Source organism: Choloepus didactylus, chromosome 6 (assembly GCF_015220235.1).
Source record: "Choloepus didactylus isolate mChoDid1 chromosome 6, mChoDid1.pri, whole genome shotgun sequence".
Taxonomy (NCBI): domain Eukaryota; kingdom Metazoa; phylum Chordata; class Mammalia; order Pilosa; family Megalonychidae; genus Choloepus; species Choloepus didactylus.
This window is the reverse complement of record NC_051312.1, coordinates 123,874,770-123,901,743: the sequence shown is the minus strand read 5'-3', so window position 1 is coordinate 123,901,743 and position 26,974 is coordinate 123,874,770. Positions and strand designations below refer to the sequence as shown.

Sequence of the window (26,974 nt, the reverse complement as noted above, 5' to 3'; positions counted from 1 at the left end):
GGAATTTGTTAGTGAAGCCATAATTGATTCAAAATACTTTAGTTCTGCCTTAACTTTTCCAAAAAACAACAGTGTTAAAAACAAAGCAAGTATTGTCTTCACCACATTGGACAATGGATGGTGGAGCTACAGGTTTAAAACTTCCCCTACCTCCAAAGCTCCTGAGAAGCCCATACTTCCTGGTCAGAGTCCTTATGTCTTAGAGGACTCTGGGGGACCCTGTCCCCATGACCCACTGAGTGTTCTCTATGAGGATCTTTTGCTACTCTCCTCTGAGAATAGTGACTGGGAGTGACACCCCACATGACAGGGAAGTCTCAGCCTCCCAAATCAAATGACTTGGAGGTGACCAAAGACCTGAGGAGGGGAAGGATGAGGGAAGCAGCTGTGTCTGGTGAATCAGCTCTTTCCAGCTGTTGTTGGTGTGCCCTTGGTGGAACCCCAGATAAAACAGAATGGACACACAGACATTGCCTATCTTAATTTCGTAAACTGAAGTTGCAATTAAAAAAGTACTGATCAAACTAGGTTTTATAATTTATTTCATAGGAAACGCTAATGTCAATCGAAGACATAAAATTGATCTGTATTTGGTATGAAGTTGACTAAAGTTTGCAAAACTTTGGGTAAAGGACCGTCCAAGGGCTCTATATCTTTAAAGTATCCCTACCCTGGGAAGAGATTTTGCTTTCTGAAAGTATTTTAATGGCAACTATTATGGGTAATATTCTCTGGGACCTTGGTTATTAAATGACATAGTACTGATATATTTGTAAAGTTTCATTCAATATTAATAAATTTATCCAGTTATGGAAAAAAAAAGGCAAAGCAAAACAAGCAAAAGCAAGCTCTTGCATAATTGACCTAATGCCTAAATAAACTTTGTCTTCATTTCAAAAACACTGAACACATAAACATTTTGTCAACTCAAGAGTACTGAATTTCAGTCAGCAGCAGCAGTTCAAAGGACAATCCAAGAATTTTAGAGTTGGAGAAATATTTGAAACTGAGGAAAATTACTGTCAACTTGAGAGGAGGTACCAGTCCTGAGGAAACAAAATTGGTTTATATGGATTAACATAAGGCCAAAAGAGATGGTGATGGGGATTTCTTAGGAACTCATAAAAAATTGATTTATAAGACCTTTTTCTTAAAAAATTTTTAACTTTATCAAAAAACAAACAACAAAAAACCCTACATTTCAAACAAAACAAAGGATTAAGAAAACCAAATAACCTAAAATAACTACTTTGCTTCCAATATGTTCTACCATATCCCAAGAAAATTAATAAACCATAACCAAAGGACTAAGAAAAACAAATAATCTAAAATAACTACTTTGCTTTATAGGATCTTTTAATCGTGAATAATAATCTATTCTCCTGACAGAAAAATTATGATAATAAAAAACAACAAACAGCGATCACTTCATTAAAAAGTTTATTTAAACAAACATGTTAAAAATCAATGTGATATTTTAAAATTACTTCAAGAAGTCCTACCTTAGAAATCAGAAAATATGATATTCTCTGAATAAAATTTTAAAACAAATCCAATATAAAGCAAAGATAAAGAACTTACTGCCTGTGCTTGCTTAATAAACTCAAGAATATCTTCTTTTAAAGCCTGATGAATTTTTGCTGGACCTTTGTCATCCCAGAGGCAGACTGCATGTACATCCCTATAAAAATAAAGCAGGTAAATAAACATTAACAATGGAACAAGAAAAGACACAAAACTCATCCGTACATTCTCTATTAATACAGTTTCCAAACTATAGACCATAGTCAGGGCTTGAATACATGCATATGCACCGAGAATTCTATGTAAGTTGTTTCACAGGCACAATGTTTCTATTTTTACTTTCTTTTGTCCTTGTTTTCCTCCTTAAATCTCTGTTACTTATTGTAGAAACATTTTTAAATTATAAAAGCAATACATGTGTGTGTCTGAAAAATATAAAAAGTACAAAATGCTCCATAAAAAAGCATGCATGCTCTCATCTCCCAATCCCATTCCCCAAAGATAATTATTATTATCTTCTTGTGCAAAGAAAAGTTCAAATCACTTTATTTCTCTAATATAAGAGATGTGAACTGCTATTATCATTTTTTAAAAATTGTTCATTTAAATTCCCCTTTAAAGCAAATCTCCTATCTTCCCCCATATATTTAATGCCCATTTACACATCAATTACTACTGTCTCCTTTATTTAAAACAAACAAAAGCTCTCATAAAGTGGTATATTATAAATATCTGAGTTTATAAAGTTGACATAATTTACTCAAAGGTCTTTACAGAAAAATATTTAACACAGGTATAATATGTTCACAACTTTGGCAATACTCTGGTAATTTCTTAATTACCAAGTTGTACACCAGGAAACATATACCAAAAAGACAGGTGACTCACTCAGTACTTAATAGATGGAGCCGCTGCTATAAAAAAAAAGTCAAAGAAATCAAAATAAAACATCTCAATAATTATAACATGTCACTGGTCAAATGGTTTATTTTATATGCAGACTCTTAGGTATATCACTATAACCCAAAGTTCTGTCTGCATACTAATTTGAACTTGTTTTTGTCACCTGTTGAAGTTCAGTCTAATAATGGTGCCTGGTCCAGTGCCTAGGATGTAGTAAGGGTAGAAGTATTTGTTCGGCAGTAACAGTAACAGCTAAAATCTGACTGCTTTCAATGAGCCAGAAAATACTGCAAGCTCTTTTAACTCATTTAATCTTCACCACAACTCTGAAGTACTACTTTTATTCCCATTTTACAAATGGGAAAAATGAGGCAAAGAAAGGTTAAGTAACATTCCCAAGATCACAAAGCTACGGTATTTGGCAAAGCCAGGCAGTCAGGCTCCAGAGCCCACAGTAAACCATTTCCCGAAATTTACTCCTGTACCTCACCTTCAATCTATCAGACAAACAGAAGCCAAAATGATCTTTATAAAACTCAAATCAGATCATGTTACCCCTATACTTAAATCTTTCAATAATCTGCCATTGCTCTTTGAATAAAGTGCAAAGTGGTTAAATGACCCCTGCGTACCACTACAGTCAAACCTTATGACTAATGGAACCTAGTGACTAAAAGGAGAAACAGACACAAAAATAGACTGATCAAGAAAAAAAATTCCCTTCACAATAGCAACTAAAAAAAATCAAGTACCTAGAAATGAACTTAACCAAGGACATAAACGACCTCTAGACAGAAAATTACAAAATTTTACTAAAAGAAATCAAAGAGGGCCTAATTAGGTGGAAAGATATTCCATGTTCATGGATAGGAAGCTAAACACCATAAAGATGTCAATTCTACCCAAACTTATTTACAGAATCATGCAATTCCAATCCAAATTCCAACAACCTACTTTGCAGACTTGGAAAAGCTAGTTATCAAATTTATTTTAAAGGGAAAGAGGCTTCAAATTGCCAAAAACATTCTAAAAAAGAACAAAGTGGGAGGACTTATACTTCCTGACTTTAAAGCCACAGTGGTCAAAACAACATGGTACTGGCACAGAGACAGACATATTGATCAAAGGAATCAAATTGAGAGTTCGGAAATAGATCCCCAGATCTATGGTTAACCAATTTTTTTTCCTTTTTTTTTTTTTAAATTGAGATTGTTCACATACCATATAATTATCCAAAGATCCAAAGTGTACAATCAATTGCCCAGGGTACCATTATACAGGTGTGCATCCATCACCACAATTAAATTTTTTTTTTAATTTTTAGAACATTTTCATTACTCTAGAAAAGAAATAAAGACAAAAAAAAGGAAACTCAAATCCTCCCATACTCCTAACCAACCCCCGCCACTGCTGACTCATAGTATCGGTATCGTACATTTGTTACTGTTGATGAAAGAATGTTAAAATACTACTAACTGTAGTATATAGTTTGCAATAGGTGTATCTTTTTTCCCTATATGCCTCTCTACTATTAACTTCTAGTTATAGTGTCATACATTTGTTCTGGTTCATGAAAGAGATTTCTAATATTTGTACAGTTAATCACGGACATTTCCCACCACAAGGTTCACTGTTTTATACATTCCCATCTTTTAACATCGAACTTTCCTTCTGGTAACAAATGTGACTCTGAGCTTCCCCATTCTACCACATTCATGCACCATGCAGCACTGATAGTTATTCTCACAACATGCTACCGTCACCTCTGTTCATTTCCAAACATTTCAGTTCAACCTAGTTTAACATTCTGCTCATAATAAGCAACTGCTCCCCATTATTTAGCCTTGTTCTATATCCTGGTAACTTATATTTCACGTCTATGAGTTTACATATTATAATTAGTTCCTATCAGTGAGACCCTGCAATATTTATCCTTATGCATCTGACTTATTTCACTCAATATAGTGCACTCAGGGTTTCTCAATCAACCCTTTTTTTTTAAGACGGTTTTGTTCACACACCATACATTCTGTCCTAAGAAAACAATCCATGGTACTCTGTATAGTCAAGTATTTATGTATTTACCACCATCATCACTATCTATACAACACCTCCTTTTCTTCCACAAAGCAGGAGGAAGAGTCAAAGAAGGTACAGAGACAAAAGAAAAAGAAAAAAGAAAGAGAAAAAAATAATGACAGCTAGGAAGCAACAAAAGCAAAGAAAGCATTGAACTACAGTAGAATAAAGAATCAGACAACATTACCAATGCCAAGAGTCCAATACCCTTTCCTTATGTCCTCCTCTAATATGCATTTAGCTTTTGTGATGGTTGGGTTCATGTGTCAACTTGGCTAGGTGGCACTGGCCTGACGATTGCTGTGAGAATATCTGAGGCTGGTTAATAATCCAACGGGCTGGTTTGTCGGATCATCAGTCAATTGACTGCAGCTGACTGATGACTCATCAAGGGGCGTGCTTCCACAGTGAGAGAATGCAATTGGCTGGATTTGGTCCAGGTGATCAGTTGGAGGCTTATAAGCCAGACGGTTAGAGAACCTTCACTTCTTTCTTCAGCTGCTCAGTGAAGCGTTTCCTGGGGAGCTTGTCGAAGTTCCCAGTTCGTTTCCTGAGGAGTTCGTCAAAATTGTCGGTTCGTTTCCCGAGGAGTTCATCGGACATCTTCCTTGGAGTTGACAGCTTGTTGACGGCTCTGCAGAATTTGGACTCATGCGCTCCTGCAGTTGCATGAGTCACTTTTACAATTTGATAATCAGAGACATCTCTCATTGATTCTGTTCCCAAGGAGAACCCTAACTAATACAGCTTTGGTATATTGCCTTTGTTAAATTAAAGGATGCATAATATAACGTTTCTGTCAATTACAGTCTCAAGTTTGCACTGATTGTATTTTTACCCAAATACCTCCCTATTTTTTAACGCCTTGCAAGGTTGACATTCATTTGTCCTCTCTCATGAAAAAACATATTTGTACATTTTATGACAATTGTTGAGCACTCTAGGTTTCATTGAGTTATACAGTCCCAGTCTTTATCTTTTCTCTTTCCTTCTGGTGTCCCACATGCTTCTAACCTTCCTCTTTCAGCCATACTCAGTCATCTTTGTCCAGTGTACTTATATTGCTGTGCTACCATCACCCAAAATTGTCTTCCAAACCTCTCACTTCTGTCTTTTCCTATCTGTCTGTAGTGCTCCCTTTTGTATTTCCTGTAGAGCAGTTATCTTGTTCATAAACTCTGTCACTGTCTGTTTGTCAGAGAATACTTTTAACTCTTCCTCGTATTTGAAGGACAGTTTTGCTGGATATAGGATTCTTGGTTGGCGGTTTTTCTTTCAGTATCTTAAAAATATCATACCACTTCCTTCTTGCCTCCATGGTTTTTGCTGAGAAATCCGCACACAGTCTTATCAAGCTTCCTTTGTATGTGATGGATCGCTTTTCTCTTGCTGCTTTCAGGATTCTTTCTCTTTGACATTTGGTAATCTGATTATTAAGTGTCTTAGCATAGGCTTAGTCAGATCTATCCTGCTAGGGGTAGGCTGTGCTTCTTGGATCTGTAATTTTACGTCTTTCAAAAGAGATGGAAAATTTTCATTGATTATTTCCTTTATTATTGCTTCTGCCCCTTTTTCCTTCTCTTCTCCTTCTGAGACACCCATGACATGTATATTCATGCATTTTATGTTGTCATTCAATTCCCTGAGACATTGCTCATATTTTTCCATTCTTTTCCCTATCTGTTCTTTTGTGTGTAAGATTTCAGGTGTCTTATTCTCCAGTCCCTGAGTGTTTTCTTCTGACTCCCGAGATCTACTGTTGTGTCTTCATTGTGTCTTTCATCTCATGTTGTGGCTTTCACGTCCATACTTTCTGCCAGTTGTTTTTCCGAACTTTCAACTTCTACCTTATGTACGCCCAGTGTTTCCTTTATAGCCTTCATCTCTGTTGCCATATCTTCCCTAAACTTTTTGAATTGATTTAGCATTAATTGTTTAAATTCCTGTATCTCAGTTGAAGTGTAAGTTTGTTCCTTTGACTGGGCCATAATTTCTTTTTCCTTAGTGCAGGTTGTAGTTTTCTGTTGTCTAGTCATCTGGTTTCCTTGGTTACCCCAATCAGGTTTTCCCAGACCAGAACAGGCTCAGGTCCCAGATGGGGGAACCAGTTGGTACCAGGTTTCCTTGAGGGTGTGTTTTAGAAGATTGACACACCTTGTGAGGCCTCTGGCCGCTGTGCTTTTCCTAACCTTCCCAGCAGGTGGTGTCTGTCAGCTGGTTGCTCCTGACTGGTGTAAGGAGGTGTGGCCCACTCAGTCTCTGTTTTGGCTGTTTTCCCCCAGGCTCTGGGGTCTGGTTCTGAATGGAAGGCAGGTAGTTAGAGCTGGGCACCACCTCCTTCCTCTTAGGGAAGATATACCCTCTAGGGAGTTTTCATGTGCATTTAAATAGGTTCTCTGTCTCTCTGACTCTGCTATGTCCACCCTTGTCTGGGTCAAAGCGCTGCAAAAAGAAAATGGCTGAGGCTTTCTTCACCACAGAGCGCTGCAAACTGAAAATGGCTGAGCCTTTCTCTACTGATCCACTCAGTTTGAGAGAGAGAAAAAGGGACAGAAGAACCCCTTTCAGGGCCAGTCCATGGCCCCCAGTTTCATCCATCAGCCAGGGATAGCACCTGGTCCTCTGGGCTCCCTCTCCTGGGACAGAGGGGTCCCCTGGCTCTTCAAGGTCCATCGCCTCTAAAAGCCTTTCTCTGCTTGTTGGGGATTTGTAGCTTGTATTGTGCAGTCCACATTTGCCAATTAAAACGCCAAGTGGAGCTGGCCTGAGGTATATTCGCTTCTTCAGAAAATGCTGCTCTCTATCACAGCGATGCTTTGCAGTTCATGCTGCTATGGGAGCAGGGGACTCCCGGCTCTGGTCCACAGTTTCTACTCACAGATTCTACATTGCGATCTCAGGCATTCCTCCCAATCCAGGATGGTACACAATGTGTGGACAGTCACGGTTGTCCCCCTATGGTCAACCAATTTGTGACAAGGCCCCCAAATCACTGAACTCGGAAAGAACAGTCTCTTCAACAAATGGGGCTGGGAGAACTGGATATCCATATCCAAAAGAATGAGAGAGGACCCCTACTTACACCCTATACAAAAATTAACTCAAAGGAGATCAAAGACCTCAGTAAGAGAGACATGCCATAAAACTCCTAGAAGATAATAAAGGGAAACATCTTCAGGACAAGTAATAGGAGGTAGCTTCTTAGACCTTACATCCCAAGCACAAGCCAATGAAAGAAAAACTAGATAAATGGGAACGCCTCAAAATCAAAAGCTTCTGGGCCTCAAAGGACTTTCTCAAAAAGGTGAAGAGGCAGCCAACTCAATGGGAGAAATTATTTGGAAACCATCTATCTCATAAGAGACTGATATCCAGCATATATAAAGAAATCCTACAACTCAACGACAACAGTACAAACAGCCCAATTATAAAATGGGCAAAAGACATGAAAAGACATTTCTCTGAAGAGAAAATACAAATGGCTAAAAAGCACATGAAAAAAAATGTTCATCTTCACTAGCTATCAAGGAAATGCAAATCAAAACCACAATGAGATACCATCTCACACTCATAAGAATGGCTGCCATTAAAGAAACAGGAAACTGCAAATGCTGGAGAGGTTGTGGAGAATTTGGAACTCTTATTCATTTCTGGTGGGAATGTATAATGGGACAGTCCCTATGGAAGACAGTTTGGCGGTTCCTCAGAAAACTGTATCAAGTTATCCTAAGATTCAGCAACTCCACTGCTCGGTATATACACAGAAGATCTGAAAGCAGTGACACAGACATTTACACACCAATGTTCATAGTGGCATTGTTCACAATTGTCAAGAGATGGAAACAATCCAAGGGTCCTTCAACAGATGAGTGGATAAACAAAATGTGGTATACACATACGATGGACTACAATGCAGATTAAGGAATGAGGTCCTGAAACACGACAACGTGGATAAACCTTGAAGACATAATGTCGACTGAAATAGGTCAGACAGAAAAGGAGAGATACTGTATGTTATCACTATTATGAACTCCCTGAACAATGTAAAATAAGTGTCTTATAATGAAGAATATAGGGGACCTAGAGACAAGACATAAACTAGTGAAAGAGGAATGATTACCTAATTGTACAGACATGTTAATGAGAGTCAACTTAAAGGTATGGGAATGGACAGGGGTGATGACTGTTAATGGGATTATAAGTATCAATGCCTTACTGAAGGCAGACATGATTGAAAGCGGTTGTTTAAATGCATGTATCCTACAGATTAGCACTACAAATATAAATAAGTGCCTGCATGATCTACTTCTAAGGTATGACACTGCTACACAGAGTTAACAACAGAGCGGTATATGGGAAAAACTACCTATTGCATATTATACACTATATGTAATAGGAATACCTTAACAGTACCACACTAATACTAGGGATAAATAATTAGGGGCTGGTAAGAGCTTTGGAGTGTTCAGTGTTATAAAAATTGTTTAAAACTTGGAGTTAGGATGATTGTACAACTAAGTGAAGATAATCTGAGACGTTGATTGTTTATCTTGGACAGAACATATGCTTTGCAAAATCAGGAACCTTCTACTTAATAAGTCAAGCCATCAATCTTGAGGCTTGCTCTTGTGAAACTTATGGCTGTCAGGGAGGCTAAGCCTACAATAATTATGCCTAAGAGGCACGTCCAGAGAACCTCTTTTGTTGCTCTGATGTGGCCTCTCTCTAAGCCCAACTCTGCAAAGAAATTCATTACCCTCTCTTAAGTGGGACATGACTCCCAGGGGAGTGAGTCTCCCTGGCAATATGGGACACGACTCCCAGGAATGAGCTTTGCTCTAGCATTGAGGGATTGAACATGCATTTTTGACCAAAAGGGGGAAAAAAAAAGATAAAGAAATAATGTTTCAGTAACTAAGGGATTTCAAATAGGGTTGAGAAGCTATCCTGGAGGTTATAGTTAAGCAAGCTCCAGCCAGATATTCCAAATGGCCACAGTATGCCAAGCCCTAATCAACAGTAGTCCCAAAACACTAGGTCCCTATCTGACATTCTTTAAAATTTCATGCACTAAGAATATTTTTTCAGAAACTTAAATCCACCAGAGTGTTCCCGTGATGGTTGGGTTCATGTGTCAACTTGGTCAGGTGATGGCACCCAGCTGTCTGGTCCAGCAAGCACTGTACTAACCATTGCTGCAAGGACATTTGTGGCTGGTTAATAAACAAACAGGCTGGTTTATTAAATCATCAGTCAATTGGCTGCAACTGTGACTGATGCGGTAATGAATGGGGAGTCTTCCACAATGAGAGAATGCAGTTGGCTGGATTTAATCCAATTATCAGTTGAAGACTTTTAAGTGAGACAGATAGAGGACTTGCAATTCTTCGTCAGCTGACCAGCGAAGCGTTTCCTGAGGAGTTCTTCGAAGTTGCCAGTTCATTTCCTAAGGAGTTCCTCAAACACATTTGTCAAAGATCCCAGTTCATTTCCTGAGGAGTTCGCTGAAGTCGCCAGTTCGTTTCCTGAGGAGTTCATCAAACATCTTCATTGGAGTTGCCAGTTTGCTGCCCGTCTTATGGAATTTGGACTCGTGCATACCAACAGTTGTGTGAGTCACTTTTATATAAATCTTACATTCATAGATATCTCTCATTGATTCTGTTTCCCTAGAGAACCCTAACTAATACAGTTCCTATACCAGGTAAGTTCCAAAACCCAGAGGCAACAGCCTCTTCAAGAACATCAACCAGATACAGCCCCCATCCCCATAATGTCAACACCCCTTTTCAATACGAACAGGTTAGGGGGGTCACTGTCTAGACATTCCTGAACATCAAGAAAGTGATTTAATGAGAGGAAGGTGTAACAGCAGACAAGAGAGGATTTAACAAAGATTACAAATACTGAATCTTTATATAAATATATTTTTTAGATGCTACGGTATTAATTAGAATAGCTAGAAGGAAATAATGGTGTAACTGTAACCCTTAACATTCTTTGCAATTTGCTAACTACTTGTTAAATCATACTTTGAAAGTTATCACTTTTCTGTATATATATTTCACAATAAGGAATAGCTGAAATGGTGAAATGGTAACCCATAATATTCTTTGAAATTTGCTTTCTAACTTCTTGTTCAATTGTACTTTTTTTTTTTTTCATTTTTATTGAGATTGTTCAGATACCATACAATTATCCAAAGATCCAAAGTGTACAATCACTTGCCCCTGGGTACCCTCATACAGCTGTGCATCCATCACACTTAATTTTTGTTCAATTTTTAGAAACTTTTCATTACTCCAGACAAGAAATAAAGTGAAAGATGAAAAAAGAAAAAAAGAAAAGGAAACTCTAAACCTACCCTATCCCTAACCAACCCCCCTCAATTGTTGACTACTAGTATTGATATAGTACGCTTGTTACTGTTTATGAAAAAATGTTGAAATACTACTAACTGTAGTATATAGTTTGTAATAGGTATATAGTTCTTCCCTATATGCCCCTCTATTATTAACTTCTAATTGTATTGTCATACATTTGTTCTGGTTCATGAAGTGATTTCTAGTATTTGTAACAGTTGATCATGGACACTGCCCACCATAGGATTCAGTTTTATACATTTCTATCTTTTGACCTCCAACTTTCCTTCTGGTGACATATATGACTCTGAGCTTCCCCTTTCCACCTCATTCACACACCATTCGGCGCTGTTAGTTATTCTCACATCTTGCTACCAACACCCCTGTTCATTTCCAAACATTTAAGTTCATCCTAATTGAACATTCTGCTCATACTAAGCAAGAGCATCTACATTTCCTCCACAAGGGAGGAGGGAGAGTCAAAGAAGGTAGAGAGGCAAAAGAAAGAGGAAACAAAAAAATGACAGCTAGGAAGCAGCAAAAGGAAAAATAACCTTAAATCAAACTAGAATAAAGAATCAGACAATACCACCAATGTCAAGTGTCTAACATGCCTCCCCTATCCCCCCCCCCTTATCTGCATTCACCTTGGTGTATCACCTTTGTTACATTAAAGGAAGCATAATACAATGATTCTATTAGTTACAGTCTCTAGTTTATGCTGATTGCATCCCTCCCCCAATCCCTCCCCATTTTTAACACCTTGCAAGGTTGACATTTGCTTGTTCTCCCTCGTAAAAGAACATATTTGTACATTTTATCACACTTGTTGAATACTCTAGATTTCACCAAGTTACAGGGTCCCAGTCGTTATCTTTCCTCCTTTCTTCTGGTGTCTCACATGCTCCCCATCTTCCTCTCTCAACCGTATTCATAGTTACCTTTGTTCAGTGTACTTACATTGTTGTGCTACCATCTCCCCAACCGTATTCATAGTTACCTTTGTTCAGTGTACTTACATTGTTGTGCTACCATCTCCCAAAATTGTGTTCCAAACCACACACTCCTGTCTTCTATCACGCTGTAGTGCTCCCTTTAGTATTTCCTGTAGGGCAGGTGTCTTGTTCACATAGTCTCTCATTGTCTGTTTGTCAGAAAATATTTTGAGCCCTCCCTCATATTTGAAGGACAGCTTTGCTGGATACAGGATTCTTGGTTGGTGGTTTTTCTCTTTCAGTATCTTAAATATATCACACCACTTCCTTCTTGCCTCCATGGTTTCTGCTGAGAGATCCGCACATAGTCTTATTAAGCTGCCTTTGTATGTAACAGATCGCTTTTCTCTTGCTGCTTTCAGGATTCTCTCTTTGTCTTTGACACTTGATAATCTGATTATTAAGTGTCTTGGCGTAGGCCTATTCATATCTCTTCTGTTTGGAGTACACTTGTTCAATTGTACTTTGAAAGTTATGTATTCTATATATATATTTCACAATAAAAAATGTAAAAAAAAAATGGACTGATCATAATTGTTTACATTTATTATACATATAAACACAAAAAGGCTTACGAATCCAAGGATAGGATGAGGGTGCAAGTGGGAGGAAGGGTAGAAAAGGGAAGACATCTGTTCTAGTTTGCTAATGCTGCCAGAATGCAAAACACCAGACACGGATTGGCTTTTATAAAGGGGGTTTATTTGGTTACACAGTTACAGTCTTAAGGCCATAAAGTGTCCACGGTTAGTAATCAACAATCGGGTACCTTCACTGGAGGATGGCCAATGGTGTCCGGAAAACCTCTGTTTTTTGGGAAGGCATGTGGCTGGTGTCTGCTCCAAAGTTCTGGTTTCAAAATGGCTTTCTCCCAGGATGTTCCTCTCTAGGCTGCAGTTCCTCAAAAATGTCACTCTTAGTTGCACTTGGGATATTTATCCTCTCTCAGCTTCTCCAGAGCAAAAGTCTGCTTTCAATGGCCGTCTTCAAACTGTCTCTCATCTGCAGCTCTTGTGCTTTTTTCAAAGTGTCCCTCTTGGCTGTAGCTCCTTTTCAAAACGTCACTCACAGCTGTACTGAGTTCCTTCTGTTATGTCAGCTCATTTATATGGCTCCACTGATCAACTTAGACCCACCCTGAATGGGCGGAGCAACACCTCCATGGAAATTATCCAATCAGAGTCATCACCCACAGCGGGATGGGGCACATCGCCAAAGAAAGGCTCAAATCTAATCAACACTGATAACGTCTGCCCACACAAGATTACATCAAAGATAATGGCATTTGGGGGACAAAATACATTCAAACTGGCACAACATCCTGGAAGAGTTGACTCCTGAGCTTAATCTCAAAGAACAAATAAGAGTTTGCCAGGCAAAAGGCTAAAAGGTTAAGGAAAAGTATTATTTTAGAAAGAAGTAACAGTATGAGTAAAGGACTGTAAATCACTATGGTGTTTCCAGCGAACCATAAACAAATCAGCATTTCTAGGATGTAAAATGTGATACGAAGTAGGGAATGATAAGGAATGAGTTTTGGGCAAACCAACTCTTTTGCAGCCCCCATATTCAATCCATCACCTAAATGTCTCTCCAATTTGGACACATCTATCCCTCACCACTACCACAGTCAAAGTCATCATCATCTCTTACTTAGTCAACCTATGTATGTATTGACTTTACTATGTGCCAGGCACTCCACTTAAATATTCATGCATTAGTTCAAGTCCTCTCAGAAGCAGAATTAGACACGCAAGAGATTTATTGAAGAAAATGCTGATCTCTATAGAGGAATGAAGAAAGGAAGAAAGATTGGGTAGCAAGAGTCTTAGGCCGCAATACAGTACTAAGAAAGTTTGGCAAACCTGTTGGGGAGTTCTGGAGCCAAAGTCACCATCAGAGGAGTTCCATGTCTCCCAACAATAGGCCTGCCTTAGTATCTCTGCTGCACTCAAACCTCAGCTAGGCACATGTCAGGAGAGTTCAAACCTGACTTGTGTTTCATAGGCAAAGGCAGTAGTGTGGTAAAGGGGCTGGGTTGGGTAGCTCCCTGGAAATCTTACCCAAGGAAGAGTCAAACTTGTGAGCAATTTGGTTCATGCTCTCCAGCTCCCTGTTCTCAACCTCCAGGTAATCCTATGCATTGCTCCATCAGGGAAGGAGGTTCCCAACTTTCTTTCTTAATCAAAACACATCATCTACTCCTCATTGCACAAGAGAACATGTTAAGTCTCTGTTCAATTTTCATAAACATTTTGACGAATGTATTATAATATATTTGAGAACTGTATTATGTATAATATCCCTAAGGCCTTCTATATTCCTCTCCGAAATCCAACTCTCATTCACCTATTCCCAGAAGTAACCAAACCTGAATTTGCAGTTTTAGGTTTTGGGGTGTTTTTTTCTTTAACGTTTTATCACACATTATGAGCATTTCTGATCTTTACAAAAGAAATATCAAATAATTTTTGCATTCAACATTGCTTCTGATATTTACTCATCTAGGTGCATGTAGTTTCAGTTCATACATTTTGTCTTTTAAACAAAATGATACGTCAAAATAAAACAGAGGAGGCCTTCCTCGCTGTAGGGGGTGCTCGGGTCTCATTCTGTTCCCCTCCTCCTCCGCCCCGCTGACCTGACTCTTTCTCTCTTTCCTTCCCTCAGAGGATGTCCACCTTCCAACTCAACCTCAACTCGCTCAAGGAGCCACTTGGCTTCATCAAGGCCCTCAAGTGGATTGCTTCCATCTTTGCTTTTGCGACCTGTGGAGATTTTAAGGATAAAACAGAAATTCTAGTGACTTGTCCTCCTAAAATTACTGAAAATAAAACTATTACAGCCACTTTTGCTTATCCATTCAGGTTGAATCAGGTGTCCCATTTCAGTCATCTCCAGTAAACGTGTGCAATATAAATTGGGAAAGTCATGTCCTTATATGAGATTACTCCTCTTCTGCACAATTTTATGTTACATTTGCAGTCTTTGTTTTTCTGTACTGCCTTGCTGCTCTTCCCCTTTATGTTGGTCACATGAACCTATATCGGGATAGTAGAAAACTTCCTATGATTGACTTCGTTGTTACTCTTGTTGCCACTTCTTTGTGGTTGGTGAGCACCTCAGCCTGGCCTAATGTCCTTACAGATATTAAAGTAGCTACTGGTCCCAATATTGTTGGGGAACTTCTGCCTTGTGCCAAGCATCAAGAACTGATGTGTTACTATGTCTCTGTCACTAGTATGGGATCCTTGAATGTGTCTGTGATCTCTGGCTTTCTGAATGATACTTTGGGGAACAAATGCTTGGTTTGTGTACAAGGAGACCAGCTTACACAGTCCATCAAATATGTCTGCCCATGGTCAAGGAGGTATTCCACCTCCTGCCGGAATGTTAACAGAGAAATGCACTGTGTGAAATATATGACCTGTCACCAACATCTTGAGAAGCATTGTGTGTTTCTAATCAAAGTAATGGCTTTTTCAATAAATTGGTGGGTTTAAAATTTTGCTGCTTTTTTACATAAAGCCTGTGCCTTTCCTAGAAATTTGATATGTAAATGTATTCTCACATACAAATTTGAAAGTTCAGGGGCCTATTATCAGATGAGACACATTTTTAAATGAATGATAATTTCTTCACTAGGTTGTTTGCCTTCCAAAGAGCTTACACTTTAAGCCTTAACATACATATTTACTCAGAAAAGAGTTATATTGTAACATCATAGTAGAACGAGATCTTTATTTGGAATATACACTATTGTAAGTTTGTACAGATCATATACCTAAGATCTTAGTTTAGAAAGCTTTTATTACATAAATCGTATTTAGAAAAAAACGTAATTAGTTCAAATTACATCAGAACATCGTTCAAGTGTTATGAAAGATTTTTAATTGCAAAGACTGTATGTTTTTTTTCTGTTTTTCTAAATGACCTGTAGTACTTAACAGGTGTACTAAAATTGTTTTGAGAGCAAGCGTTTGGAAATTTCAGATAGATGTGTAATTAATTTAGTAATTGTGTCATATGAGGTGCAAGCTTCCATTATGCTGGTTAATAGGCTAGCTATATAAGTAGAAAGAACATAGCCCAACTAGATATTTTGATGTGTATGGGCATTACTCTTCGTGATATTCATTTGTTCTTCTTTGTTGCTCATGCTATTTAAGTTCAGGCTATCTAGTCTCCCTGGAAGTAGAATGAAATACTCCATCTTTTTTGGAAGACCCCATTCAGAGGGTTAAAAAAAATTTTACCTTTTACTTTTGAAATATTTAATATTTATAGTCAATGAAGTTTCTATTTTGAGTTTAGCATTGATATTGTGAAAATAAATGCTAATTGGATTTCAGTTTCTTAATGTTCATTCTTATTGCACAAATGGATGATTAAAGAATTATGCATCATAAACAGGAGAACCTAAGTTATCTATATAATGGGTGTATAGTCTATGCCCACACATTTGCATATATTCTTCATTCAGGGTTATTTATATGTCACTTCCTAATCTCTTTGTTGTACAGGGATCCAGATTTCCTATTCTTACAACGTGACAGTTTATATGTGAGGCACATCTTGCTGTTGCCTTATTTTTGTTGCTTTTGTTCATGACAAGAATTGTCAATATGAGAATGTATATCTTTTGTGCAACCAACTTATAAAGAAGTTGAAAAAAATAAAAACCAAAAATAAAACAGAGGAAATAATAGTGAGCAATAAACATATGAAGCTAAGTATGAGTGGATGAGAATGAAAATAAGTATGAATGGATAAGAATGGACTGTCTTGAAATAAATAACCAAAGGCTTTTAAAAAGGGACATGATGTAGCAGAAATTCTTTTTAAATACTTAACCATATTAGAAAAATCTAGGCGCTGGGGAGTGAGAAAGGGGAAAAGTTAAAAGTTTTTCAAAGGTCTCAAGGAGATGGGGGAAAGGACAGGAGAAGTAGCAGCAGGCAGTGAAAAGTATTCCAAAGTTTTCAATTTACTTGGTAGGAGGATGTAGAGAAGACATAGAATGACCTTGGTGTGAAAAATGACAGCTATTTTGTTTTCTATTAACAGTAATATGACATGCCTCTGGCTGAGGGCAAGAGACAGGAAAGTAACCATTAATGCAAGAAAACTTTCAAGTTAACAAAAACAAGGAAAAGACAATGAGGAAACAATAGATAATAAAGTTAGAAAGAAGCAATTAAAACCAGAATCTCAGTCATAATATTAAACATGAACCAAATAAATTATTCCATTAAGAGACACTATATCTTAAGAGATATTAGGCAAACACAAAGAGAAAGCAGGAGTGGCAATACTAATATCATTCAAAGTGTAATTTAAGGTAAAAAGAACTGGAAAGAAACATTATGTAGTGATAAAAAGCATTATCTGTGAAGATATACAGGCCTATTTACACCAAAAAATCAAAATATAAAGCAAAAATTATTAGAAATGTGAGAGCTTGATAGAAATAAATTGGAAGACTTCAATACATCCCTTTACCAGCTAGGATGCACTCGGGAGCAAAAAATATTAAACTGAATTAATAGCGGCTTAAACTATTAAGAAGTTATTTTATTTTTCTAACTTATTAAGAAGCTTAGACAATATGAACAAAGAGGTTAGGATTAGGGCAAAGCAGGCCCAAGGGCAAAGGATGATACTGACTGGGTTTTAAAACTACAACTTATGTGTGAGAACAAGAGAGGAGATGTTTACTGGTGCAGGGTCTATTTTATGCAGCTCACTAGATAATCTAACTTGTACTATCAGCTTGTTTGAACACCACAGGTGCAGGGAACGGTGAATGGGAAGTGGGATTCGGTGAATTTGTACAGGCTGGGGTGAAATCTCAACACATCTCAGAGCGATATGGGCAGAGACTATAAGTGTATTTGCAGGGCCCAAGGAGCTAGGAAGAAATGTGGAAGTGTTAGACTTCTACACCCGGGCTATTGATTTTCCCGCAAACATTGAGGACTGCCAATTTAGTGTGCCGAGCCCTCGATCTGGGGGCCTTCCCCTGTGAGGCTAGTTGCTGCAAGGGAGAGGCTAAGCCCACTTATAATTGTGCCTAGGAGTCCCCCCCCCACACCCACCAAAGAGAGCCTCTTTGTTGTCTAAATGTGGCCCCCTCTCTCCGTAAGTCCACTCGGCAGGTGAACTCACTGCCTTTCCCCCTACGTGGAACATGACTCCCAGGGGTGTGAATCCCTCTGGCAACACAGGAAGTGACTCCTGGAGATGAGTCTGGACCCAGCACTGTGGGACTGAGAGGATCTTCTTGACCAAAAGTGGGAAAAAAGATGAAGCAAAGTAAGGCTCCAATGGCAGAGAGATTTCAAACGGAGTCAAGAGGTTACTCTGGAGGGTTTTCCTATGCACTATATAGATATCACCTTTTAGTCTTTTTATGTGTTGGAATGGCTAGAGGGAAATACTTGAAGCTGTCAAACTGCAACCCAGTGGACTTGATCCTTGAAGACGATTGTATAACTATGTAGATGGCATACTGTGACTGTGTGACTGTGAAAAGTTGTGACTCGCACTCCCTTCATCCAGTGTATGCACAGATGAGTGGGAAAATGGGGACAAAAATTAGATGAAGAATAGAGTGGGGTGGAGGGGATGGAATGATTTAGGTGCTCTTCTTTGTTTTTATTTTTATTTTGGAGTAAGGGAAAGGTTCAAAAATTGACTGTGGTGATGAACACAACTGTATGATGGTGCAGTGAATAACTGATTGTACATTGTGGATGACTGTAGGGTGTGTGAATAGATCTCAATTAAACTGTATTTTAAAAAGTAAATGAACAATGGGGGGAGGAAAGGAATGGGATGTTTTGGATATTCTTTTTTATTTTAATTTTCATTTTATTTTTTGAAGTAATGAAAATGTTTAAAGTTTGACTGTGGTGATGAAAGCACAACTATATGACATACTGTGAAGTGACTGTACACTTTGAATGATTGTATGCTGTGTGACTATATCTCAATAAAACTGCATTATAAAAAAATTAAAAAATTAAAAAAAAGTCCAGAGGTATGTAATTGCTGGTGTTTGTTGAGAGACTTGCCAAGGATCTTTTTCTTTCCTCTTTGCCATCTTAGCAAGTTAGCCTTTTATCCTTCTGAGTGTTAAAGTGGGAAAAGGAAGACAGTACCAGCCTTCTTAGTTTAATTCATCCGGAAAGCAAAAGCTTCCCTAGAATCCCTCTGGTAGACCTATTGCCATAATTGTGTCACATGGCCAATTTAGCAGAAAAGGAGGTCAAATAAGTAATTATTAACTAGTTAGTCTCTATAGTGGGAGGTATGAAAGGGGGAGGAATGGATGTTAGTTTTAGCCAATCAACAGTATCTATCACAAAGTCTCATCAATAAATATGAAAAATATAATAGAAAAAAACTAAGGACAGAGAAATGATAAAACACAATTAATAGACATGATTTAATGGATAGAAATTCTTGCAACCCTCAAAAAGAGAATTTTTTCATAAAAGTACATACATAACAACAAAATTTTTTAAGTACATATTTTCACAGGCTATATTCTCTGATTACAAGCCATAAATAAATAATTAGGTTACTAAAAATGACCTCGCTATTTAGGAATTAAAATTCCTAGGTAATACATGGACATAAAAAAAAAAAAATTATTAACAATCCAGAAAGCAATGAAAAGGAAAACACTTTTTACCACAAAACCTATGGTAACAACAAAAGCAGTATTAAGAAGAAAATTTATAGCCTTGAATGCTTTCATTAATAAAGATAAAATACAAAACAATAAAAAACTAAGAATTCATCTTAAGAAAGACCAGTAAATCAATGAAGCTGAGAACAAGATGATAAGCAAAAGGAAAATAAACACAATTAATAGAATTCTTATCAAAGAACTTTTTTTACTTTCTCTATTACACGTTTATTTACTGTTTCACTTAGTTTTGCTTTTGTCTTCATCATTTCCTTCCTTCTACTTTTTTGGGGTTTTATTTGCTATTCTTTTTCTAGTGTGTGTGTGTGTGTGTGTGTGTGTGTGTGTGTGTGTGTGTGTGTGTGTGTGTGTAAAATACATTTTTCACTGTGAAATTTAACATATATACAGAATAGTGATGACTTTCAAAGTACAGTTTAACAAACAGTTAGAAACCAAATTCAAAGAATGTTATGGGTTACAGCTCCACAATCTCAGTTATATCCATATTGCAACATATAACATATAAACAAAAAGGTGATAACTTTCAAGGTATGATTTAACAAGTAGCTACACAGGCAATCTCAAAGAATGTTAAGGATGACAGTTCCACAGTTTCAGTTATTTCCTTATCATGAAATGTAAGATACATACAGAAAGGTGACAACTCTCAAAGTACAATTCAACAAGTAGCTATAGAGCAAATTTCAAAGAATTTGAATTTACGGGTTACAGTTCCACCATTTCAGTCATTTCCTCTAGCTATTCTAATACCCCAGCATCCAAAAAAAAAAAAAAAAAAAAAAATACACACACACAAAGATTCAGTACTCATAATCCCATGTTAAATCCTATCTTAACTGTTAACTGTTGCTACCCCTTCCTCTCTTTAAACACTTTCTCGATCTTCAGGAGTGTCTAGGCAGTGACCACCCTAACCTCTTCATATTAAAAAGTGGTGTTGACATTATGGGGAAGGGGGCTGCATCTGGTTGATGTTCTTGAAGAGGCTATTGCCTCTGGGTTTTAGCAATTGTCTGGCATAGGAATACTCTGGTGGGTTTAAGTTTCTGAAAAATAAACTTAGTGAATGAAACTTTTACAGAGTCTCAGTTAGGAACCTAGGTATTTTGGGACCACTGTTGATTAGGTCTTGGCATACTGGGGCCATTTGGGATACCTAGCTGGAGCTTGCATAAAAATTATACCCAGGAGAGCCTCTTGACTCTATCTGAAATCTCTCAGCTACTGTACCCTTATTTTGTTACCTTTCTTTTCCTCCTTTTGGTCAAGAAGGCCATTTTCAATCCCTCAATGCCAGGGCCAGGCTCATTCCTGGGAGTCATGTCCTGTGGCGGGGAGGGGGGAGGGGGTTGACGAAGTTATTTGCTGAGTTGGGCTTACAGAGAGAAAGGCCAAATCAGAGCAACAAAAGAGGTTCTCTGGAGGTGCCTCTTAGGCATATTTACAGTCATAAGTTTCACAAGAGCAAGCCTCAAGATTGATGGCTTGACTTATTAAGTAGAAGGTTCCTGATTTTGCAAAGCATATGTTCTGTCCAAGATAAACAATCATCTCAGATTATCTTCACTTAGTTGTACAATCATCCTAACTCTAAGTTTTAAACAATTTTTATAACACAGGACACTCCAAAGCTCTTAACAGCCCCTAATTATTTCTCCCTAGTATTAGTGTGGTACTGGTAAGGTACTCCTATTACATATAGTGTATAATATGCAATAGGTAGTTTTTCCCATATACCACTCTGTTGTTAACTCTTTGTAGCAGTGTCATACCTTACAAGTAAATCATGCAAGCACTTATTTATATTTGTAGCACTAATCTGTGGGATACATGCATTTAAACAACCCCTTTCAATCATGTCTGCCTTCAATGAGGCACTGATACTTATAATCCCATTAACAATCATCACCCCTGTCCATTCCCATACCTTTAAGTTCACCCTCAATATCATGTCTGTAGATTTTAGGTTATCATTCCTCCTTCACTAGCTTCTATCTCGAGGTCTCCTATATTTTACATTATAAGACATTTATTTTACGTTGTTATGAGAGTTCACAATAGTGCTTCTAGCATATATTTTTTACTAATTAATTTTTTATTAGAGAAATTGCAGGTTTACAGAAATATCATGCGTAAAAAACGAGTTTCCATATACCATCCTATTTTTAACACCTGGCATTAGTGTGGTACATTTGTTACAATTAATGAAAGCACATTTTTATAATTACACTATTAACTACAGTCCATGGTTTACAATAGGGTTTGCTTTTTTTTCAGAGCACAGTACAGTCCTGTTTTGTTTTCTTTTAATGTTTACTCTAATTTAATTTTTTAAGTTTTATTCTATATACCTTTAACCACATTCCAATATATAATTCAAGGTTGTTAACTGCATGCTACCATCACCACCACCATTCATTACCAAAACTTTTCTATCACCCCAAAGAGAAACTCTACAATTTAACCATTAACTCTATCACTGATTGTTACCTTTCTTTCTTCCCTAATATGTGCATTGAAAACTATAAACTCCCCACTAAGCACTTCTTTAACTGCAACAAGTTTCAATATTGTCATTTATTAGTATTCAGCTCCAAATATTTTGACATTTAAAAAATGAGTGTCGGAGGCGGGGCAAGATGGCAGAATGGTGAGCTGTATGTTTTAGTTACTCCTCCAGGAAAGTAGGTAGAAAGCCAGGAACTGCGTGGACTGGACACAACAGAGCAATCTGACTTTGGGCATACTTCATACAACACTCATGAAAACGTGGAACTGCTGAGATCAGCGAAATCTGTAAGTTTTTGCGGCCAGGGGACCCGCGCCCCTCCCTGCCAGGCTCACTCCCGTGGGAGGAGGGGCTGTCAGCTCCGGGAAGGAGAAGGGAGAACTGCAGTGGCAGCCCTTATCGGAAACTCATTCTACTGATCCAAACTCCAACTACAGATAGACTGAGACCAGACACCAGAGAATCTGAGAGCAGCCAGCCCAGCAGAGAGGAGACAGGCATAGAGAAAAAAAACAACATGAAAAACTCCAAAATAAAAGCGGAGGATTTTTGGAGTTCTGGTGAACATAGAAAGGGGAAGGGCCGAGCTCAGGCCCAAGCTCAGGCCCTGAGGCGCATATGCAAATCCCAAAGAAAAGCTGATCTCTCTGCCCTGTGGACCTTTCCTTAATGGCCCTGGTTGCTTTGTCTCTTAGCATTTCAATAACCCTTTAGATCTCTGAGAAGGGCCCTTTTTTTTGTTTTTTTGTTTTTGTTTTTTTTTTTTGTTTTAATCCTTTTTTCTTTTTCTAAAACAATTACTCTAAGAAGCCCAATACAGAAAGCTTCAAAGACTTGCAATTTGGGCAGGTCAAGTCAAGAGCAGAACTAAGAGAGCTCTGAGACAAAACGCAATACTCCAGTGGCTGAGAAAATTCACTAAACACCACAACTTCCCAAGAAAAGGGGGGTGTCCGCTCACAGCCATCATCCTGGTGGACAGGAAACACTCCTGCCCATTGCCAGCCCCATAACCCAGAGCTGCCCCAGACAACCCAGTGTGACGGAAGTGCTTCAAATAACAGGCACACACCACAAAACTGGGCATGGACATTAGCCTTCCCTGCAACCTCAGCTGATTGTCCCAGAGTTGGGAAGGTAGAGCAGTGTGAATTAACAAAGCCCCATTCAGCCATCATTTCAGCAGACTGGGAGCCTCCCTACACAGCCCAGCAGCCCAGAACTGCCCTGGGGGGACGGCACTCACCTGTGACATAGCACAGTCATCCTTCAACAGAGGACCTGGGGTGCACGGCCTGGAAGAGGGGCCCACATGCAAGTCTCAGGAGCCATACGCCAATACCAAGGACTTGTGGGTCAGTAGCAGAGACAAACTGTGGCAGGACTGAACTGAAGGATTAGACTATTGCAGCAGCTTTAAAACTCTAGGATCACCAGGGAGATTTGATTGTTAGAGCCACCCCCCATCCCTGACTGCCCAGAAACACGCCCCATATACAGGGCAGGCAACACCAACTACACACGCAAGCTTGGTACACCAATTGGACCCCACAAGACTCACTCCCCCACTCACCAAAAAGGCTAAACAGGGGAGAACTGGCTTGTGGAGAACAGGTGGCTCGTGGACGCCACCTGCTGGTTAGTTAGAGAAAGTGTACTCCACGAAGCTGTAGATCTGATAAATTAGAGATAAGGACTTCAATTGGTCTACACATCCTAAAACAACCATATCAAGTTCAGCAAATGCCACGAGGCCAAAAACAACAGAAAATTATAAAGCATATGAAAAAACCAGACGATATGGATAACCCAAGCCCAAGCACCCAAATCATAAGATCAGAAGAGACACAGCACCTAGAGCAGCTACTCAAAGAACTAAAGATGAACAATGAGACCACAGTACGGGATACAAAGGAAATCAAGAAGACCCTAGAAGAGCATAAAGAACACACTGCAAGACTAAATAAAAAAATCGATGATCTTATGGAAATTAAAGAAACTGTTGACCAAATTAAAAGATTCTGGACACTCACAGTACAAGACTAGAGGAAGCTGAACAACGAATCAGTGACCTGGAAGATGACAGAATGGAAAATGAAAGCATAAAAGAAAGAATGGGGAAAAAAATTGAAAAACTCGAAATGGACCTCAGGGATATGATAGATAATATGAAACGTCCGAATATAAGACTCATTGGTGTCCCAGAAGGGGAAGAAAAGGGTAAAGGTCTAGGAAGAGTATTCAAACAAATTGTTGGGGAAAACTTCCCAAATTTTCTGAACAACATAAATACACAAATCATAAATGCTCAGCGAACTCCAAATAGAATAAATCCAAATAAACCCACTCCGAGACATATACTGATCACACTGTCAAACACAGAAGAGAAAGAGCAAGTTCTGAAAGCAGCAAGAGAAAAGCAATCCATCACATACAAAGGAAATAGCATAAGACTAAGTAGTGACTACTGAGCAGCCACCATGGAGGCGAGAAGGCAATGGCACGATATATTTAAAATTCTGAGTGAGAAAAATTTCCAGCTAAGAATACTTTATCCAGCAAAGCTCTCCTTCAAATTTGAGGGAGAGCTTACATTTTTCACAGACAGACAAATGCTGAGAGAATTTGCTAACAAGAGACCTGCCCTACTGGAGATACTAAAGGGAGCCCTACAGACAGAGAAACAAAGACAGAACAGAGAGACTTGGAGAAAGGTTCAGTACTAAAGAGATTCGGTATGGGTACAATAAAGGATATTAATAGAGAGAGGGAAAAATATGGCAAACATAAGCCAAAGGATAAGATGGCCGATTCAAGAAATGCCTTCACGGTTATAACGTTGAATGTAAATGGATTAAACTCCCCAATTAAAAGATATAGATTCGCAGAATGGATCAAAAAAAATGAACCATCAATATGTTGCATACAAGAGACTCATCTTAGACACAGGGACACAAAGAAACTGAAAGTGAAAGGATGGAAAAAAATATTTCATGCAAGCTACAGCAAAAAGAAAGCAGGTGTAGCAATATTAATCTCAGATAAAATAGACTTCAAATGCAGGGATGTTTTGAGAGACAAAGAAGGCCACTACATACTAATAAAAGGGGCAATTCAGCAAGAAGAAATAACAATCGTAAATGTCTATGCACCCAATCAAGGTGCCACAAAATACATGAGAGAAACACTGGCAAAACTAAAGGAAGCAACTGATGTTTCCACAATAATTGTGGGAGACTTTAACACATCACTCTCTCCTATAGATAGATCAACCAGACAGAAGACCAATAAGGAAATTGAAAACCTAAACAATCTGATAAATGAATTAGATTTAACAGACATCTACAGGACATTACATCCCCAATCACCAGGATACACATACTTTTCTAGTGCTCATGGAACTTTCTCCACAATAGATCATATGCTGGGACATAAAACAACACTCAATAAATTTAAAAAGATTGAAATTATTCAAAGCACATTCCCGACCACAATGGAATACAATTAGAAGTCAATAACCATCAGAGACTTAGAAAATTCACAAATACCTGGAGGTTAAACAACACACTGCTAAACAATCAGTGGGTTAAAGAAGAAATAGCAAGAGAAATTGCTAAATATATAGAGACGAATGAAAATGAGAACACAACATACCAAAATCTATGGGATGCAGCAAAAGCAGTGCTAAGGGGGAAATTTATAGCACTAAACGCATATATTAAAAAGGAAGAAAGAGCCAAAATCAAAGAACTAATGGATCAACTGAAGAAGCTAGAAAATGAACAGCAAACCAATCCTAAACCAAGTAGAAGAAAAGAAATAACAAGGATTAAAGCAGAAATAAATGACATAGAGAACAAAAAAACAATACAGAGGATAAATATCACCAAAAGTTGGTTCTTTGAGAAGATCAACAAGATTGACAAGCCCCTAGCTAGACTGACAAAATCAAAACGAGAGAAGACCCATATAAACAAAATAATGAATGAAAAAGGTGACATAACTGCAGATCCTGAAGAAATTAAAAAAATTATAAGAGGATACTATGAACAACTGTATGGCAACAAACTGGATAATGTAGAAGAAATGGACAATTTCCTGGAAACATATGAACAACCTAGACTGACCAGAGAAGAAATAGAAGACCTCAACCAACCCATCACAAGCAAAGAGATCCAATCAGTCATCAAAAATCTTCCCACAAATAAATGCCCAGGGCCAGATGGCTTCACAGGGGAATTCTACCAAACTTTCCAGAAAGAACTGACACCAATCTTACTCAAACTCTTTCAAAACATTGAAGAAAATGGAACACTACCTAACTCATTTTATGAAGCTAACATCAATCTAATACCAAAACCAGGCAAAGATGCTACAAAAAAGGAAAACTACCGGCCAATCTCCCTAATGAATATAGATGCAAAAATCCTCAACAAAATACTTGCAAATCGAATCCAAAGACACATTAAAAAAATCATACACCATGACCAAGTGGGGTTCATTCCAGGCATGCAAGGATGGTTCAACATAAGAAAATCAATCAGTGTATTACAACACATTAAAAACTCGAAAGGGAAAAATCAATTGATCATCTCAATAGATGCTGAAAAAGCATTTGACAAAATCCAACATCCCTTTTTGATAAAAACACTTCAAAAGGTAGGAATTGAAGGAAACTTCCTCAACATGATAAAGAGCATATATGAAAAACCCACAGCCAGCATAGTACTCAATGGTGAGAGACTGAAAGCCTTCCCTCTAAGATCAGGAACAAGACAAAGATGCCCGCTATCACCACTGTTATTCAACATTCTGCTGGAAGTGCTAGCCAGGGCAATCCGGCAAGACAAAGAAATAAAAGGCATCCAAATTGGAAAAGAAG

At 38.1% G+C, this 26,974-nt stretch overlaps 1 protein-coding gene and 1 pseudogene across 1 annotated transcript in view; one reads left to right on the top strand and one right to left on the bottom strand.

Moving 5' to 3' along the window:
• Nucleotides 1-26,974, bottom strand: part of CUL5 (cullin 5) — a 163,341-nt gene that overhangs the window by 86,483 nt on the left and 49,884 nt on the right. Inside the window, exon 3 of the mRNA XM_037841325.1 lies at nt 1,582-1,681. Coding sequence (XP_037697253.1) covers nt 1,582-1,681 — 100 coding nt within the window. The remainder of the gene's footprint in view (nt 1-1,581; nt 1,682-26,974) is intronic.
• LOC119535878 lies at nt 14,537-15,280 on the top strand (annotated as a pseudogene).